At 37.1% G+C, this 21,775-nt stretch overlaps 1 protein-coding gene across 4 annotated transcripts in view; it reads right to left on the reverse strand.

Annotated features, from left to right (window-relative positions):
- The window catches only part of LOC100741066 (angiogenic factor with G patch and FHA domains 1), an 84,733-nt gene that overhangs the window by 38,245 nt on the left and 24,713 nt on the right, over positions 1-21,775 (reverse strand). For 3 of the 4 annotated variants that reach the window (XR_004461659.1, XR_004461657.1, XR_004461658.1), the window contains exon 9: positions 20,464-20,683. Coding sequence is in view for 1 of the 4 variants with exons in the window: in XM_024367313.2 (XP_024223081.1) it covers positions 20,534-20,683 (150 nt within the window). In the remaining 3 variants the exon portion in view is untranslated. Of the gene's footprint in view, positions 1-20,043; positions 20,684-21,775 lie in introns of those variants that run through there. The other variant, XM_024367313.2, reaches the window with a different exon arrangement.

A 21,775-nucleotide genomic window follows, 5' to 3' on the forward strand; every position in this document is an offset into this window, starting at 1 on the left:
AAGCGTTTCGCTTCGACGCGAGGCTTTCTTTTAATCGGGACACCGGATCGAAGGTCCACACACGGTTCTGCTTAAGCATCGCCTAATTGGTCGTGGAACTCGCACACCAGCTACAATCATTCTCCTGGTATAATTACGACAGCGTCCGGATTACACGGTAAACGATCTATAAGGATCGAGCGGCGCGCGCGCGTTTTCTTTCCGCTCGCTCCGCACGTGTCGATCGTGTCTTGGTCGGAATTTTGGTCGTGTCCGAGAGTTCATCTTTGTTTTCGCTTGAAGCCCGTTGGTGAACGAATATTTTAAGCAACGTGTGTTCTCGTGTGCTGTTTTACTTTTAAATTCGTAATTTCTTGTAGTCTGATAAAATGTATCGAAATTGCTAATTAGCATAGTAGAGAAAAATAATGAACAGTATATAAGGAAACAATTAATTTGTATTTTGCTTTTTACGCGATAAAGACTATCGGTAACGTTTAAAATAAAGGTAAAATTAAAGTAATACGAAGTAAGAGTTAACGTACAAGCCTATCTTCATGCAGGAAAAAGTTTTATCGTCCGTCCGATTCCTCGAACATTCATTTTCATAAGATGAGACTCCCACCAATGTTAATAGACTAATAGAACGAGCTCTTAACAATATACTTGAGACAGAGACTGTTGGTTCCGTATACTTGTTCTGATGTATCCACCTCGTTTGCTTTTCCTCCTACGCTAGATTAACGTGCAAAACAGGAAGAGCCACTTGTCATAGATTGGGCGGCCCTTTCGTGGACACGCGTGGCCCTAGTCGATGCTAACAACCGCGCAACCTACATATTGACCAACACCTTCGACGCAAAAAGGACACGTGTACGACTGGGCACGAGGAAGGTTGATGTCGTGTGAACAGCCGTTCAAGACACGAACGACGCGACAGGAAGGAACGTCAGCTCTAATCGAGAGATTTATATCGAACGGAATGAAGCGGTGACCCTTTTGGGAAGTTGGCCGACTTGGGTGGGATTGCCTTCAAATGATTCACCAAGAAAATGTTCATCGTATTGAGGTTTCTGTTGTTTACGAGTGTAGTTATTAAATTGAATTACGTCGAATCGAACTAAACCGAATTGGTGCGTACGAAGCGTTGTTTCGTCAAAGTTTGAGTTTGAATTTGCGTTTGGAAAATGACACGATTGTTAATTATATTAAAGTAAAAGAAATCTGTTAAAAAGATCTATAATAAAAATATCAGCAACACGTTATTCGTTTATCCGTTATTTATTCAAGTTTCGTAATAATTGACGAATAATTTGGAAATAAAAAGATCGGATATACAACTGTACCACTGTGTTGTTGAAATTTTATCACAAGAACGTATAAAAAATTTTCTGTCGAAAAAAGCTATACTTAGCCGTAGTTCTGAGAAATGATACGTACCTGAAGTTCCATAATAATCGATAAATGCTGGTTCGTGCGATCGTCTCGGAACGTAACATCGATCAATACGCGTTTAGAACATGTAGAGGTACGCATTCCGCGATATACACGCTCGTCTGTTAATGCTAATTAATACCTGTAGCAACGTTAATTGATACCAATGCCCATATAAACGTATCGCGATCACATTCCGCGACTTCGAACGATATACCGTCCTCTTGGACGAGCGAAAACGATGAAAAGAGAAAAGGAAAGAGAAAGGCCTGACGTCTTATTTTGCTTATCATCGGCTTACTCATTTCACACCGACAGCTATATCCCTTGACATCGTCGATTACTTCGGCTAATTAATACCACTGACCATTTCAATTAAAGTCGAGATTAATATACGTATGTAACACGGTCGCATCTTTCTAGCAACAGACGATATATGTATGTTGTCCTTTGCGAGGAATCGAAAGATATATTTAACTCTCCTTTTGTTTATTTTGTCGTATATAATCATAAGATTATCTTAACCTTCGAACGAGCAATATTTCTTAATATAAATGATATATATCGCCATCAATGTATACATTCTACGAGTATTTAATTTCTTGAGAGTTTGTGTGAAATTATAGAAAGTATAGTGCACGAAGGAATAACCATGGGAAGATGTTACGCAAATGCTTGGAATTTTCTTACGTAATCGCAATATTGAAAAACGGAGATCCATACGGTAAATTGACTTGGAAAAACAAGCAGATAAATTAAGCATTGCGTTGTGATGTTTCGAGGACTCTCCAGTAACGAAACATACTCCGAATTCCAATTCCTATTTATTTCTTTAAATTCAATGACTATATGGATAATATACCCGAAGAATATTTTACGGGAACTTTGCTTGCGACAAATATCGTTAATAATAAGATTGAAATGATAGTGGTTTCGCGTTTCATAAATTACATACAATCTAAAGTTATTACTGGTAGTTAGGTATTCGATAAAAATGCTTCTCTATTAAATACATAATGACTCTATAAAGTGATCTTTCACGCCAAACACCTTCCTGACCTTTCCTCCGGTTAACTCAGATCTTATCACTAATCATACACACGAATTCCGTAATATGCACCACACCTATCTTTGCATCTAATCTTCCACACCTACCTATATCTATTAAACTATCTACCTACGTCCATACTCTGTTATCTATCAAATTTATGTTTTAATTTTCTCAGCAAGTACCTAGAGCCACGAGTAATCAAACTTTAATGATATAGAACTAATTATTATAGCAGGAGGTTTTCAAACTTCCTTATGAAATCGTTTCTTACGATCCTTGTCTAGTTATCTATTACAATTACGCATTGTAAATTATAACAAGTAGACAGGAAACAAGACTTGGAATAATTCTGCTGGCAACTTTTTGTTTTGTTCGATGACAGCAATCAGTTTAACGATGATCGATTCAATTCCATTCACTCGCAATAGCATATTTTTCTATCGTAACAATTCTAATCTAATAATTTTAACCTAATCAACTCTGCTCTAACAATTGTGATTCAATCAATTCTATTCTGGGAATCCTAAACGATTATATTGTAACGATTGTCCTTTCTATGACAATACATAGTCACCGATAATTGATTTAACTTGTTTCTTTCATTCTCAACAATCATTCATTATCCTTCGTTCTTTCGCAGTGTCATCCACTCTAACAACATCTTATTCCATCCAACGACAACCGACTCGGCTTTCTCCATTTTTTCACAACAGCGTCTATTTTCCGTCATTTCTTTCACAACACGATCCAATTTAACAATAATCCTCTTCGACCCTCTTTTTCCTCTTTAGCCGGAACATACATTTGAACAACAGTCCGAGTTCCAATTTCATCCGCAAATGAATTTGGCGATGACAGTAACGATTCTACCTTCGTCGACTACCTTTTGTCCTTTTAGAAACAGCTTCTATCTTCCTTCGTTTCTTTATAACGGTATTTACCATTTTTCTTTATTTCCTTTATAATTTAATCCAATCCAACGATAACTTCGATGCGGCACCTGTTGTTTCTCTTGAACGACAGCATCCGAATAATAATCCGATTCGACTTTCCCCGTAACTCCGCGACTTTAACGTTCCGTTGACGACAAAGTCAGCATCCTCGAGATCATTCGGCGGTTGTTTTCGTCCGCTTAATTAACGTGTAACACGGCACACGCACGCTCCACTGTAACAGGGACACGCGCATTAATGTTTCAGAGGTATGGGCTCTGGTGGGCTCGTACGCACGCGGTACGAGCGCGCGGCAAAAGCGTATCCCCTTGCGCGTTCTGTCTACCGGCTGCTACCTCATGCGTGCGTCCGCATTCCTAGCCTTCAATTACGTTAGGCTTACGTACCGGGGGCTTACGTCGCTTACGCTGCACGCGGCCCGCCACGATCGTCCATCAGAGGCGCGCAAACGCGGCTGGACAAACGCGAACCGAGGCCGCAGCGTTATTATTCAGCCAGAACTAGCCGCTTTGTTGGTACCAACGTTGCTCGACAAGAGTTAACGGGCATGCCGCGATCGCCATCCGGTTTCCTGACCGCGACGGCCTCCTGCCTTCTATGCCAGACGTTCTCGCATGTAAATCGACTTTACCAAGTCTGTTCTTCGTCTAGAGCTTGCCAAACTTCGGCCCGAGACCCACTTTCATTGATGGTTATTTCCAAGGTTATGCGGAAATCGATTGATAATTAAGCATTCGAAATTGATTCGATGAAAAATGCGCGAGCTCGGAGAAATTGGACAAAAGGAAAGACAATGGGAAAATAACGTCGTCTTGTAATTATCTTTTTCACAGTATGACGGATGTATTTGAGTTGAGTATTGTAAACCGGAGGAATATTGGCAGGAAGATGTAACGTTGTGAGAAATACTAAAACAAGGCGTCATCCGCCTTATAGAGAATAGGAAATCCCGATGACACGTAAATTCGCGTCTTCTGCATTGGATGTATTAAACGGTAAAAAGAAGAGACTGAAATTCCAGTGAAATTAAGGAAGAAAATAATATGTCATTATATTCAAAAGCAATTGTTCGCGTTTCTTAAACGATTAACGTTTTTTCAATTGCGTTACGTTCGAAGCGAAAGTGCTTCGCTATAAATAGGTAAAGATATCCTATGAATATACTGCTTTAAATTTAAGATGAGAAATTCTATATGCATGAATATTGCCATCAGAAATAAAATCGAATTTTTCGTATTAAATTTAAACGTTATACGGAGCGTTAAATTTAATACACAACTGAGAACAGGTACAAGAAATTGCTGATGAGTCAGAATAAAAAATTTCATCGGGATTTCTGTAGTCGTGAGACAGCTTTACTTACCTCGCGCCAAACAGAATAAAGAAATCGAGGCAAATGATAGCTCAGTACCGCGCCTAAAGGCGTTCACGCAAGAAAAACGGTACCTGGAAATACCTGGAAAAGTTGGCGGTAATGACGGAAGCAATAGCAAGATCAGGCTACCTTTGCAATTGTAACTTTCAAGACCGATTTCCATTCGCGTGAACGCCTCTAATCTCACGGTCGGATCAATTCGTTCGAATGCCGATACTGATATTACTGTTAATCATCGTCACGCGAAAATTATAGCCCCGTCAGACCAACGAAAACAAGCTATAAAACAGCTACGTTCTAGAACTTTCGAATAGGGTGCCATTTTCTAAACTAAACTCTCTAGCACACTAATCGCTATAATTTCATGGAAATCCTCCCTTCTCAGATTAGAGGTCATTTGGATGTCAATACCGGAATTACCATAAATCTTCATCGGTAGATTAGTTCAAAGCAACAAGGAAAAGGACACGTGATATGTTTAAGGTTTTAGAAATTTTAAGTAATAATCCAATTTTGTAAATTCGAATTTTTTAATTAAGCTGGTAAATGATTATCTTCGACGCATTAATTTTCCTTTCTCGGTTGAATTCGTTGAAATTGTCGAAATTATTGAGAAGCTTCGTCATATGACTATTATAGATCATTTAAAGTGCATATTAGGAGAAAATTAACATCTCCATATTTAAAACACCTTGCATATCTGAAAACTTTTAAACAATGTGAAATTTTCCAAACTCTCTGACGAAATAATTATCGTTATTAGACAAATTCTGCCCCTTCGACTCGATTACCTCGAACACTGGTTTAAGAAGTCACCAAATATCTCTCGGGCCAAAAAACTGTCAAATACCGTGAAATATCTTGAACTCCTTAACAAGCTAATTATCACGATAACATAGATCCTGTATCCAATCTATTTCTTTAAAATACAGATAGCCCTTGAAAATTATTTACGTACACCATCCCGTTCGATCATTTGGCAGAGTCAAGAACGAAGAAAAAAGGAGGGAGAGAAACGATTTCGAATTGCAGGAAACGACACGAATTTTTTACAGACGCAGACGCTAATTGTCCGACCAACCAGTTACAATTACACTGTTTATGGATCGTAAAAACGCGGTCCGTTGCTCGATTCCAATATAACAACTCTTAATCGTTGATTTCCGTTTTCACCTTCACCTAATAATGACATCTTGTCACTACACCTTCCCAGGAAGATCGTTAAACGATCCTTCTTCTTCTCCTGAAATACGGGCACAGCCGAGACAACGTTTGTTCGCAAATCGAACGTACAACGCGTTTTAGAAACAGTTCGAATCTGTTCGAGCGGCGGAACATTCGCATTATAATTACGTCGACGTTTCGTCTCGCGAAGCTTAGACATCCGGCGACCAGTCTGTATACAAACGAGCGCAAGTATCCCAGGAAACTTTAATAATTACATTAGGCACGAAAGAAGGCACGGCTGAACAAATGTCGATCCGCTACAACCAGCGTTTCAGCCGTCGATTAGAAATAAGAAGAGATTATTTTCTTAGTTAAAGTATTATAATATCATTCATTTCATAAGTTATTAAAATAATGGAAGTTTTCAGCATAGAAGCTTTATAAAATTGTATAAATCTCGAGCATTAGACTTTTATTCTAAAATTGTTTTTATAAATGGAATATTACAAACGATTACGTCCTTTTTCTAATAATTTCGAGCAAGCTAATTTCAGTAAAATTACGTAATTATAAAGTAACATACTTTAATGACATATGTGTAGTATAATACACACATTTATATTCATCAACTTTCGCTACATTTTAAATATATTTTCTTGAACAAAAGTTCATCGATATCATATAAACAGTATAAAAATCTTGCATTTTCTAAATGTCCGATGATGAACGCCATGGTAAAAGGGCATGAAAGAATTCCGATGAATCGAGCAAGAGGAAACCATCGATATAAGTGGAATCGTAATCAGCAGTGGACCGGATGTTTTGGAAAAATACGGAAAACACGAGATTCGTCTCTCCACCCTTTTCCGCTCTCAGCTAGGACAGACATCAAGGCCAGACGAGATGCCGAGCACGCAATAAAAGGTGGCCGAAAAATTGCTGACAGTGAACAAACGAAGGTCATTTGTTACCACCGACTTGACCCCTCTAAGTAGCAATGAAAATCAATCATTCTCGAATTGCTGTAAGCTCGACGTGATAGAATTCGAATGATCTAAAGTTTCTTCGACGTTGCAACGTTCATAATCGTAAATTATTGCACGTAAATTTAGAGAAGAAGTTAGCGCAAATATAAAATAGTTAAGCGACGAAACATCTCTTTTATTTCGTCATTGAGGAGAATTTACATTCTTGTTTGATAGATCGTACGAATAAAATATAAGTACAATTATTTTTATATTTTGATAGATTAGAACGACTACAGTGAAAAATTTGGCTATTAAGCGATGTAGTTTCTTTAGACAGGATGCTTAAAAAAAAAAAATATTCAAGAGCTTATAGTATTCAACGAGAGGAGCAAATAAATGTCTAATTAACATAGCTCCTAAAAGTAATCCTTTCCGTGTAAAATCAACTTATATTGCTTATTAGCATTCGATCTCGCGAGTGTATCTCTTCGCAACGCATTGAATACACGTAAACGTATAATATATGTTAATCAGGAACCTAAGATGATATTAATCCGTTCATTTTTTTTTTTTTCATCTTCGTTCAAATTTAATGCCCAATATTGTAATAAGTAACTCGTCCAATAAACAAGAACATCTCGCATAATTCAACAAACCAAACTAGTTATCAGCACGTCGTAAATTTCCCATAACAGTGTCATGAAACCTACCTAAACGATAGAAGGTGAGTAAATGAACGACTCCCTAATCATCGTGAAGCGTTTGGAAACACGATCGTTCACGACGCGACGAGACGATGACAACGAGCATGATACGAGTCGAGGCTAATCTTTGCAGAGAGGCCACAGGGAAAAAGAGACACGAGCGACGCGAAGTGGCTTCGGCGTGCTGCGAGCATCAACGAAGAAGAAGAAGAAAAAGAAGAAAAAGAGGAAGAAGAAGAATAAGATGAAGACGATGGAAAAGAAAAAAGGGAAGGGAGAAGGGGAAAAAAGACAGAAACGAAGGAAAGAGGAGCAGCAGGCCAAACGTGAACGGGGAGAACGGACGTGCAAGAAGGCAGGAAATTGGCGAGGCTAGAAACAATTAGTGCGGTTATTTACGATGCTCTCCTCGCCTTTCAATTATGCATTTCCGGGCGCAGAAATGAACTCGCAACGCGCCGTGATATACATTGGCAACCACAGATATTAGGACACCTCTTGGTTACATTTCAACACTTGTACTGCCCTTTTTAATTAAATTTTCCTATCTGTGTATTTCATTTTATATTTATTTTTCAACATATGTTGAGATATTTGCAAATCATAGGGAAAACAGGATACGCAGAACACACTGCGTATTTTTCAATTTTAATGCCACTTTTATACCTAATAAGAAATATTTTCTAATATGGAATATTTATATAGAAATGAAAAAAGGAAATTGTTAGATCAGCTAAAGGTATAATCCTTAAGACGAACAATATTTTAGTATTCTCGATAGATAAGTGTCATTCAGTGTTTTGATATTACGATGAACAGTGTTTTTTTTTCTGAATCGTAAAGCGATTGAGAAATTACTACAATACATAATACAATACGCGTTTAGTTTAAAACTCAAACGCGTGTTTTCCCTTCTGAGCCATATTAAAATCTTATACATAACGTGATATTAAGATAATAAAAAAGGTACTCATCACAATTTTTTCTGTCACGTTCGCACATTATAAAACTCTGTAATACAAATGTATAATAAGTATGTATCGTAATAAGTACATAGGCACGGGTATTGCAAATTCAGAGTCGTTGTTTGTCTTTTTGTTCTTATATGGAGCCTTTTGAGTGTCGTTTCTGATAGAGGAAGGAAAGAAAGAAAAACGAGGGAAATCGTCGTCGACGAAGTCTATCCACGCTATTGTCTTCGATAATCGATTAATCGGTTGCTCTTTGCACCCTTACTCCACCCTAAGCCCGCTAATCCTTTAAGAAGATTGACCTCGTTGAATTATTCAGCTGCGCTGGCGTTTTCAATGAACCGTACTTCGGTGATATAATACATTCGGTGAAGTTTCCCTTCGTTAAATAAGTTGAAATCTCTTTCTCGTGGCTTCTTTGGTTAACTTTCGTTTTGTAAGGAATAACAGCGATGTATGTTAAGCTTCTTAAGTCTTATCTATACACAATACGTTTGCGAATCTTTTTTATTCGCAACGATATTTTTAACAGATTGTAACGATTAGATAAAATAAAATATAAATAAATTGTTAGATATTAGAATGTACGTTGTAATTACATTTTTTGTAATAATTTGTAATAATCACAATTCTCAACATTATTACCGATTTACACCAAGAAATTGCAACAATTGCGTGTTCTACTACAACGAGTACTCTTTACTCTTATTTTATTTTAAATAAAAAAAGAAATAATTTAAACAAAGCTGAATATACGTTTGATATGAATCTAATAACTCGAAGCCTTTGATTCTCTGTACTCACCAAAGATCGCAGTAATTCAACGAAGAAATTAATTGATCGCTTAACAAACACAACTATATATTTGATTCTGTCTGTTAATTAGACACATATTTTATTTATTAATAGCTACATAATCTGAAAATAACAATAATCAAATACAAATTCATTTAACCTAATCTACATCCAAAGAAACTCAATGAAAAGTTGAAGAAAATATATTCGTACGCGGAATAAGGACATTTCTGAGCTTAGAAAGGAATAATTATTAGCCAATAAATCCGCAGAAACGATTAGGCTATCGCCTAACAACGTTCGTTTATTCTTTTTCTCTAAAGGATTCGAAACAATTTAAACTTGTGTCCATCGGCGACAGGGTAGAAAAAACTAACATTCCCACGAGCTTGCCCGCGGAAAAGAAGAGGGACAGAAAAAAAAGAAGGAAAAACGCGTGAGTCGCGATTGCGATTTGTGGAAAGTCAAAGCATCCGGAAGCATCCCCCTTGCGTACGTTCCTGAATGGTTAGGGGCGCTTTCTTCTCGTCGTTGGCAGGAGGACCTTGACTGATTTCACGAGTAGGCGCGCATCTGCACGTACCACGAAACCTTTCGAGGGGAGAATTTACGAGAGGGAAAAAAGGACAGGTATGCCACAAGAGGGAAGGAAAGGAAAGAGAGGGGAGAAAGTGATTGAGCGAGTGCTGTTGCCATGCAATTTGAGTACCTGCTACGAACGTGTACGCAGGTGACTTCACGAAGTCACTCGTCTTCTTCCTCTTTCTCTTTCTCTTCGTTTCACCCTTTCCTTCTTTTTCTCTCAGCTCGCGCTGTATATTTTTTTCTCTCTTTTCCTCTGTCGTTCCCTTTTTCCTTAGAAACCCCTTCATTGCTTCGTACAAAGCTATAGTTACACATTGGTCACCGGCAGAAGTTCGAGTACCGGGCACGCTTTTCGATCGAAACAGTGGAAAATATCATTCGTCGACTCGCGTTTCGTTCAAGAACCATTCTTCCTCTGAAATGTTCCGGCTGATGTACAGCAATTTTCGTTGAAATTATGACGGAACGAACTGATTTTACTTAACGATTTTGCGAACGATTTCGATTTTCAATGTTACTGTTTACTTTGTTACGAGTTGGCTCGTTATAGCTACCGTTAACGCTATCAGTTGTAATTTCATAAAATTCTATTTAGTAATTTGTTACATCAGATCCTTCGAAAAATTCGAAAAAGATAATCTCAAGTTCTATCGTGGATTTGGCTTATGATCTTTCGATATCTCCGTTGAATTGGGAAAAGTGTCTGCTAATCGAAGAGAAACATCTGATAAATAAATAAAATTGTTGCCGAACAGCTACCAAGCCTCGGTAAACTATCCCGATCAGACATATACCATCAACTGAGAAGCACACAATGCATGGACAAGGATTTTGTCGAAAGCTAAGTGAAATAAAAAAGAAAACCGCGGAATAAAAAAAAGAAAGAAGAAATAGAACAGAAGAAGAAACGCGGCGAGGGAGACGACGGGATTCCTCGAAAGCTACGATTTCTATTTGAACGAGAGATTGCTTCGAGACGGTCGTCCCCGTGAGTCACGCGGCTCGTCCTCCACGAGATCCCCGAATCGTCGTCGGAGCCGCTCTTTCAGGATCCCCCTTTCTCTCTCGTGGTCCTGCTCCTGCGGCGCGGTTGCGTGGTGCCATTTTTATAAGGCTCATAAAGTCCGCGAACGGCCGTCGAAACATAGTTTCGTGGCGTCCACTCGAGCGGTGCCCCGCGGGTAGACGCTATTAGCTTCGGGTACCCACCGGTATAAAATTGACTTTTTATCGCGGCGAGCACGAGAGCAAGAGGAGAACGGGAGAGAAAAAGACGAGGGAGAGGGGAAGAAAAAGAAGGGCGTTGAGAAGAGGAAAGAGAAAGAATTAAAGAGAGAGGGTGAGGAAGAGGGAACACCGCTTGGAAATTAGTCAGCGACGTTTTCGAAGATTCCTAAGACGTCCCGTTCGCGTGTGCTTTTTCTTCTACTTTTAACAAACATCGAAAATATCATTCTACCCGTGGATGCACCGATACGATACCAATGCCTTTCACTCTCTTTCTGTATGCGTGACTAAGTTTCTCTTTTTGCTTCCTCTACTCGTTTCTCCCTTCACGTTCCACTCTCCTGTGCTTTTCCACCTCTTTATTTCCGCTTTCTTCGTGGTTGTTCTTTAGGCGTTTTTACGAAATCCCGTCGCGGATCCACGGGACTTCTTGTCCCGTGCACGTTGTCAACTATCGCGTTGAAGAGAGATCAAGGACTCTATCAAGCGAGAATCGCTTCCTCCGTGGACGCGTAATTCCTCGCTGAAAAATTCGATCGTTCCTGCCTGTGTATCGCGGATGCTAACGATCCCGCGAACGATTGTTGGACTTTATCATCGATCGTCATCTTCCCGATACGGTGCGTACCAACGCTACACTTTCATCCACTTTGATCCATTATGGGATCATCTTTTTTTTCACGCAGCGTATATCGTTTGCTACGTCCGACGAAGTTTATTTAGAGATTATTTTATGCAAAAGATACGATAGTTTGGTGTAATCGCGTTTTGTTCTTTCAGTTTCCTTTTCCTATAGAGATGTTTCTGAACAGATTACGATATTGGTAATGCAATCATTAAGTGGAATACAAAATGTTTTGTGGGAAAATGTGTATTTTTATTTTTAAAATAATATTGAAATTGGTATCTGAATATTCGAGTCGCTACTACATTTCATATTTTTGGTACAGTATAACTCTTAAAAAATCTTCTATACTAGTGGTACTAGTATAGAATAAGAAGTAGATGTACAATTGGTATAGAAGATATTTTTAATGTTTTTTATAATATTTGTACTATTATAATATTTAGTAATAATCCTGATCGAGTAATTTTTTGAGTTTCTATAATTTACTTGTTTGCAAAAAGAATTTCAATTGGAATTAAGAAACGAACATTTTTAGTAAAATAACCTTTTATGAAGAAGATAGTCGCGTTTATTTTATGTATTTACACGCATTAATCATATACTCTATCCTGTACGCTTGTTACGCGAATGTCACGCAAGATGCTCTTAAAGTATTTTATAAAGTATTCCGTTTTTTCTGCCAAATTATCCGGAGGGCACGTCTAAAAGAGAGTAAAATATACAAGATTTTCTGCTTTACGTCGTGAAATTGCTCTTATGCGCTTCTCGACCAAGTACTCCAGCCTTAAGTTTACCTGACAGTGCTCTCTAGAGTTTAGGGTCTCAAAACGTATATTTTAGAGAACTTCTAGTGGTAGAACACTAAACTTGCGACAGTAAGTATAAAATATATACTGCTCGAAAAACATCGTCTTAAATTTACGTTTCATCTCGTTCGTTCGACGAAACTGTTATACGTAGTCGTCGAATATGATAAAATAGAACGAATCGAACGAATTCACAGCCAATTACAAGGTAATCTCGAAACATAAAAATAATATCGGAGCAATAAAATAAGAGCTCGCGCCGCGGTGACGAATGATAAAACGGCCATTTGTATTCGTCACCCGTTAATACGTTTCGAGAAATCGTTCCATAAACATATTTTTTTCTCCTCGAATAATTGGTTCCCGGCTTATTTTCGGGCGAATTTACGACTTTGTACTGAGAAATGCGAATCGACGGCTATGTAACTCTGGAATTTCGAGAATAAAAAAGGACAACCGCTCGTAAAAAGAGTCATTCGAAATTCATCTTCAAATCGCTCCTTTCATTCCTTGTTAATTTGTATACTCACAAGACAAACATTTAGAATTCTTACTTATATTTCCTATAAAAATGGAGATAGTATCTTTTCCGCTTTAGAAGATTATAGCGAGAAGAGACAATGAAATAGGAGCTATCTTGAGATAAAAATGTTGAGAGACCTAAAAATTGTCTCAGAGTAACGTAAAGAGGACATTTATGAACACCGTCCAAAGAAAATTTCAATTTCCGATTGTCTGAAATAGAAAAGGTTGCGATATTCCACAATTGTATATAACGTTACGATGATTACATTACATATGATTTACAATTTCGCACGAATGGAAAGAGACCACGTACAAAAGAATTCTTCGACAGACTGCAATTACCTCTCAATTTTTCCACTTGAAAATGAGTAAGCGGTAACACGGTTTAATTCGCATTATCCTAGGTAGATATACTATTATCAGGCACCCAGTAATATTCTCGCGTATACTATACGCTCTCACAAATTATGGTATTGCCTTGGGAATTATCCTCAAAGAATATGGCGCTTAATCATTATCTAGAGCAGAATAAATCACCCGTTTTACAATAAAACTTTATTACCTAATGAAAAAAACTCCATGCATAATAATCAAGGATTGCATAACATACTTGAAACAAGCTACACGTCTGTCAACACGAACCACGTATTTTTCGATATTGAAAGATTATGGGGTAGACCTTACTAACAATTTTATAAGATACCGCCATATCGATGGAGTATTACGTCAATTCGTGCGAGTTACGCTTACGTTTCGATACGATATTTGCATTGCAAATATATTTAATTATAGACCAATATAACATTTAAGCTATAACATTTAACTATAGAGTAAAGTACGTATTTAGGGCATAAAACATTCGTTAATATCCTTCCTAACGATAGAAAATTTCATAATACGTATCTAAAACTATTTCAGTGGCACGATTCAATTCCTTCTTGTCAAGTATCTCCTTTACGTGTTAAGATTAGCAACTTAAAAACTGTTTTCTCAAGAGGAATATACTTACGTCGATTATAACATCGACAACGTTATCAAGTCGATTATTATTCACAGATCATCGAACTACGAGCTACTTCAGATTAACGAGAAATTTGGTCAAAAGAATTTTACGATTAGTTATTAGCACGATAGAATTTTGAAATTATTTTCAATGCTATGAAACATAACTTTAAACGCCAGAAAACTAAAATAAGACGCTGCAATATTAAACTATGATAAATAAGAATATGCACAAAGAAGAATATAGCCTGATATTATAACGATAACAGCAACCATAATTTTGAATATTACGTGAAAACGTTAGCCCTTAGGCCCTGTCGATACACGGAAGCGCGTATTACACGCTCGTAGTTGGCCAAAAAGTCGGCTGTTGCCCCGACGAACAACACGAGCAACGCGTGAGCCATCAACTTATCAAGACACTGTATCGAGCGACTGATGGATATACGCGGCTGATGCGTACGCACGGTTATTACCGCAGATTTGTGGGCCTGTGTGCACCTCGTAAATTCGCGGGAGCTTCCATGGAAAAGATGTGACGCGGCGAGGGGTTGGCTGGTGACAGGTTCGCGCGAACGGGATTTCGATTAATACAACCGTCTGTACGTGGATCCTCCAATGAATCACGAGCGCCGGTAATTCACTCTTACGAGCTTCTATGCGCCAGTTAGCTTAAGCCTCAAATCCACCGCCCCCGCATTATTGCCAGCTTTATTAAATTGAAATGTTTCTTCCGTTCTTGGAATCGGTGGAAACGTAACGTCACGCAACGGTTATAGGATTTAGATGATACGAACGAGAGGAAAGTACGAGCAACGGAGAAGTTGATGTTATGGTACGTTGAGACGATTTGCGACGTTAATTTAACGCCAAAAGCGCACGGCACGTTTGATTAAACGTTGCGTCCTATCTTCTCACTTATTCGTTTGGATTCTCTTTATTAGTTTGTGTAGATGGAAATGGTTATTATTGCAATCATAGATTTCGAGAAGAATTTTAGAATCTTTGAGAGAATCAGGTTTTTAGCAGAGTGGTAATATATCGTGAATTTGATTGAATATTTTAGCCGAGTGAGAAATTATTATTTAGAATTTGAAATGTCTTTAGTCGAGTAGAAGTTCTAGAAAGAGAAGTCTGATTAATTACGATGTAATAATTAAATTATATATGTAATGGTAAAATATCCAATATTGCAAATTCTTGCTATTTTATATGCATGAAATACTATTTCTTGAAATCCTAGAATTTTATTTGGTAAAATATACATAGTTTTGACCAAACACCCTGTATACGTGACAGTGCTTCCTCTATTTTCCGTCGTTGTCCGGATGTTCTCGTTGCTGTCCCGCGGTTACATGGTGTTCACGGGATTTACAATGTTGGGAATAATTGATTGGTTTTAAGTGACTTCTTAGTTCAAAGAGCACGGCATATTTTGAGTTTTAAAAAATGCGAAGCATTTAAGGCTTACACGTGTCAGTATGATACGTATTCCAAGAGAGTGTACGAATTGTATTAACTATCGAGGATCAATTTTGAATTTACAATCATATAATTAGCTGCTATTTGAAGTTTATATAAAATAAGCTTATATGTTCGAGATACGTTAAAATCATGTGATAAATGGCGCAATCGTACAGTAGATACGTAAATAAGGAAAATTCTAGCTATAATATTCCAGGGTTGGAAGAACAGACATCTTAAAAATCAAATAAGTACGAGTAAGTATTTTAAATAATTATTATAATTTACAGAAATTTTATTATTTTACCATGCCAATCTTATTTGTGAAATAAAATATTGATATAACGTAAGGTAACGTGTAGATATATTTTTTAATGAAATACATTTTTTCTCAAATCAAAAATGAGTTCTAGGTAAACTCGATTCTTTGCTTGTCATATGTAATCATCCTAATAGCCGTAAGCTCGAAACATATATCCTTATTCACAACCATGAATCACTGAATAACCAGAAAACCGGAAAAGGCGAGTGTGTACATGTGTGTGACCAGGAGAAATACGATCAAGTCCAGTTGCTCGAACTGTCTTCCATAGAACTTCATTTCACGAAACAGTTCGTGCTTATTGCTTGCATAGATCTAATTATTACGGTGATTTGCCTTCACTCGAAGAAACTCGATTCCTTAATTACAACCCCTTCTAACCACTGAAACTCTAATTAAACGAATAAAAAGCTTACTTATTTGACTTAAAGAACGCGTTCTAAAATTTGTTAAACATAAATTAAACAGGACTGTAAAGTTACATTTAAACATAAATTTAATACAAGTTTATAATAAGAAACTTGTGATACGAAGAACTGCTGTTATTGGAAAACTATTTAAATGGAGGAAAGTAGAAACACGAATACACCGTATCAGTACTACTATATAAGTATCCAACTATATTTCTATGTTGTAAACGAAATTGCAATCATTTTTATGGTTTGATAATCGCCATTATGAACTGAATTAATTCGACTTTAGACCTTTGAACATTGTAAGCAGGGAAAGAATCAACTGATTGGATTTGCTGAATCAGTTCAACCAAGACTTGACTCCGGACCTTTCTTCAACGATCGACTGTTTTAACCAATTGAGCTATCCAGGCCATCGATAATTTCTTTCAACCTTAGTCTAATGTTGAAAAATACTATTTTTAATATACACACTTCGCCAGAGCCAAGCAGCACCGAAAAAATATTCGGCGTTAATAATTGAATCGTAGGAATGAAAAATCATTATTTAAAATTATAGAAACGGATAGAATCGACCGATTAGATTTACCGAAGCAGGACACGAGCAGAGATCTTTTATGGTCCAATGATCGATCTAACCAATTGAGCTATCCAGGCCAGCAATGAATTCTTCCTCGCTAATTGCCAGTCTAACGATCGAACCAACCATGTCCTATATCTGTAAATTATTTAAACACCCAGCTGAAGGACTATTAACCCCTTGCGGTTCTTTGCCATGCTCTTCTGAATGAATCGCTGATCTTCCACTATCAATATATGTAGGAAACATTTGTTCCACTAAGATTTCATTTAATCGGCAAAATATACCTATCATTCTTTGTTTCATTTTCTCTCGTAAATCGGGAATATTGCAAGAAATATCAGACTAACGAACGCTAGCAAACAACTCGATATTCTAATATAATTTAAAAAATTTCTTCTTTTTCGTCCCTATCGAGCAATTAACAAATTCCTGTTGATACGCTAACACAGATATCGCTATTTACGAATCCATGAAAATCCGAGTACATTAAAAGTGACTCATCGAGAACGAATCAATTGGGATAAAACATCGAATGCGACTTGGACCGTAAAAGGGTTAACAACGTTCACTTTGTATCTCGTCTAATCTCACGAAGGAATCACGTGGCTCGTTTCAGTGCAAGAAAACATATGAAAGCTCGTAGAAAAGCACGATGCAATTAGAGGGCTGAAGAGCAGTTTCTGAGAAATAAAACGAAGAATACACAACTAGCGAAACACATATGCTTGTCATTCTTTGTTTAGAGTCTAAAGCGACGTGGACTGCAAGAAATAATCTGAACAAGCATGTCTCGCGTAAGATGTATAAGATGCACTTTCACGTGCTCGTAAGTTCTCCCCTAATCCGGGCTGCTGATCCTCTCCATCGATAACCAACTGTCCCGTGTCTTAGCGGAAACTATTTTAGCAAAAAGGACGAATATAAGCGTGAAGTCGTGTCGAGTTCGATAATTAAAGAGACTAATTCGTTGTCTTCGCTTGTCACCGCCATGTTTCCTGCCACTTGTCTCCGTGTTTTACGACGTCCCTCTGCTCATGGTTGAACCCGTTTACGAGCGTCTCTGTGAAAATGGTCGCAACATGACGTTGCGTTCGTTAATTCGAGATAAAGCTACGGTCGAAGAGGAGAGTATAATTCGAAGAAGAGGAGAAATGAACATTTTGTTGAATTGCGTGAAACAGAGACACGCGATGGATGAAAATCATAGAGAGAAAAATAATGTCGTACGTTTCTTGAATTTTAAAACTTAATGCATCTAATAGCAGAGAACTGTTCTTTCATTTGGCTTTATAATTAAATATGCAACATGTTTTGGAACGAACATTGGATTTTTGTTGGGTAACAATTGCAATCAGTTTCAAAGTTTTAGTTCTCCTGGTGTAAGCACTTCGTATTTATTTTAGAGAGAAAATAGCTGATTTATAACGATATATATCGATGAAAGGCGATAGAACAGTAATAGAAATGCTGCAATAGACAAAATTTATGAAGTCAAACAATGTTAAAATAATCATCGATATACTTAAATCAAACGAGTCACCGTAAATACTTCTAACGAATATGAATGTCCGTCTACTGATGGAGGCAGACAACAATAGCACCGCAAAACGATCAAAACGAGCGACACAAAGTGAATAACATAAAACGAATGACGTCTTACTGTCTTCGCAACAGAGCCGCAGTCTCGTTGTTCTACCGAACCTTCCACTGATCTTCCTGTTGAACTTTCCTTAACTTCAGATAGTAATTCAACTTATTAAATACAATCATGTAGAAACATAAACTGTTTGACAAATGTCTCTCATCGAAGACTATAAAGAACTGTGTATAAGTGCACCGTAAAGTTCATCATATTTAATAACACGTATTTGGGATAAGAAGGAAACATACAATACGTGTCCAATTTAATAATTAAAATTTCTGTTCATCTAATATTTTCTATTAATTGAAACAGTAAACGTAAAAACTTATTGTACATCGCATTCCATGCGATTTTCTGAATCTGAATCTCGAGTCTTTCCATTTCCATAGAAATAACAAGATACAATAAAAATGAATGAAACTTAACCATTTCCTTATTTACATGTAGACGACTATTTGTGAAATTGATCGCGAATATGTTAATTCAAATATATCGAAGAAATAAGTGTCGCGTGGCAAAACTCGTAACAAAAAAAAAACCGTTAGAAACACGTATAGGGAACGCGTTTAAATCATGCAGAAATTTTAATAGACCGATCAGAAAACGGAGTTGCAAGCGTCGTGGTTCCGGTCGCGAACCGCCTGGAAATCGTGACAAACGTCGTGGCCACGAGGCGCGCCGTAAAAATAATGGAGATCGAGCGTCGCTGGAAGTAGTTTATTATGAAAACCGCACGATGTGCCGAAGGAGTTAAGGGCTTGGCCTAAACTTACGGCTCGGCTCGGTACACTTGCGCCGAGGTCTTTGCACCGTGAAGTTTGCTTTATAAATATCGCCGGTGCACCGGAGTGTCCAGAGAAACGAACCGTGTCTTGGATGAAATGAACGGTCTAAGACTCTCTTTGCTTCAATTGCAACGAATCCGTACGCGTTTTCGATGCGAGATGCAATTATTTCCTCTGTTCCCCATCGTTTCCCTCGTTACTTTTCATGGTGATATTAGCAGCTTAATGATGGTAAAAAATAGGACCGTTGTGTGATTGACGGAAACTTTGAATCGTTAAAATTGTTCATACAGTGGCTTACGAAAGTATACAGATATTTAGCATAGAAATTTTTTTAGAATAGATATATTATGTATCGTATACGAAACTCTTTGAAATTTCCTTATCGTTGTAACGAGATTTCCAGTTTCAATGTAATAAAACTCAAGCGATGATTGCACAATTGCATGAATAAAAATTGTTCGTGAAAAGAAAAAGGGTTGATTCAGATACGGGAATATAAGATACATGTAGCTATCGTATTTGTTGCAAAAAGAGAAGAATAAGGAGTATCATGAAAAAGTAAATTAGGATAGAGGATTAGAAGATATGAAATAATAAATATGTCGTCTAATTAGAAAAATATAATAATAACGGAGCGGATATCAATAAATAGAAAAACCAATACAATTGATAATTCTTGTTATATATATTAATCCTTAAATTGAGATCATTTTCTCATATTCTAACAGGAACATGACAATTTTTAATAATATTTCAATAACCACTAACTCATAACACACGCAAACATATTAGGAGAAATATTCTTTATTACAAAAATATTTGTAATTCGTACTAGAGAAAAATTATAAATCGATGTATGAGAAATTCATATGTAACATTAACAACTTAACATATTCTTATTTATACTTTACACTTTTGTTTCTATTTTCCACTCGATTTTCTATTTTTGTTTCTATTTTTGTTTCTATGTATATACGATTCAAAAATCGTCTAGCAATGAGCGTTAGAATTTTTCGGGATTCCGTGTTTCACATGACGGTGATGAGAATTTTTACGGTCGAACGTAATTGTCTTCGCTTACCGTGACAGACGATGAAAAAGCGCGTGCAATGCAAATCAAGCGTTTTTCCCGACAAACGTTCACGGTGCAATTATTTCGCATGGTCGGTTATTTCTTTGTAACGTTGCTGGGTCTTTCGCCACAGCGCCTGCTTCTTTTCCGTCGTAGAATCTAGCTCGATTGTAGGAAATTCGCTGGTCGCGCCGAGACCGGTTTTGCTCGGATTATTCGTCAAAGGTACCTGCAAGCAAACAACATAAATGAATACGAGATAAGCAGATAATTGTTCCCACATAATGTTTCATACGCTGTTTTACATAAATGCGTTTTTATTTTTTTCTTCTTCCTTATCCTATCGTTTAATTATAGCAAGCGGACGTTACGGTTGGATACTATAGATTATTTACCGTAGTTTAACTGTAGTTGCTGGCTATTTTTTTAATATTAAAGATACAAGGACAGCTTCTATGTGATGCAAAATATCACCACGTTCATTGAATTTCCGTCTACGATATATGTATCATAAAATGTTTAGAAAGAAAGTAAAATTTAATCAAACTATAGAGGTCAATTCTACTACTTATTTAAGTACCAAACACAACTGACTATTTACTTAATTGTAGATTGTTTGCTATGCTTTATTCGCGTCATCTCTGTAGTATAAATGTAAAGAAGAAACGAGATCGAAGAACGGAGAAACGAAAGATTATTCAGCGACGGGTGTTATCGAGGGAAGGGTTATTTTAAGTTTCGAGTCGCAACCACTGGGCAGAATACCCTCTCTTGACGCGTATTTAGGGCAAGTGGCCTCCCCCGTCTGGCTTGTAAATGAGGCCCTATCTAGCTTCGTCGACACTTGACTTACTTGGTTGAAAGGAAAAGAGACGAAAATGAAAGAATGGAAAGAGCGTAGAAAGAAAATACGACGAAAGGATTTCAGCACGAAAACAAAGTCCGATCTGGCTGAAGATAAAAATATCTAAGAAAAGTGCCTCAAAGCCGGAGACGAATGAAATGATAATAAAATTGAAAAATAAGACCAGAGAAAGACGATAAAAGTATCAGAGGAAAATTTGTCAGTTTGAGATACAATATAAACAAGAGAGATAAAGATAAATTTGCTATATATACAGTTTCATTAAAAGGAGCATCTATCGCCTCTCTAGTCGGGACAAACATTTTCATACATTTTTCTGAGAAATAAAATTTTATTTTCTTACGGTAGTCACTAGCTCTAAATGCTTCGAATTGTTAATTGAGAATATACATAGATAAAATTTTAGATAGAAAGTGGGACATGTTAAATTTCTTACGATGGTTCAGAATGGTTGGT

This window comes from Bombus impatiens, unplaced genomic scaffold, assembly GCF_000188095.3.
Source record: "Bombus impatiens unplaced genomic scaffold, BIMP_2.2 scf_0318, whole genome shotgun sequence".
In the NCBI taxonomy this organism is placed as follows: Eukaryota; Metazoa; Arthropoda; class Insecta; order Hymenoptera; family Apidae; genus Bombus; species Bombus impatiens.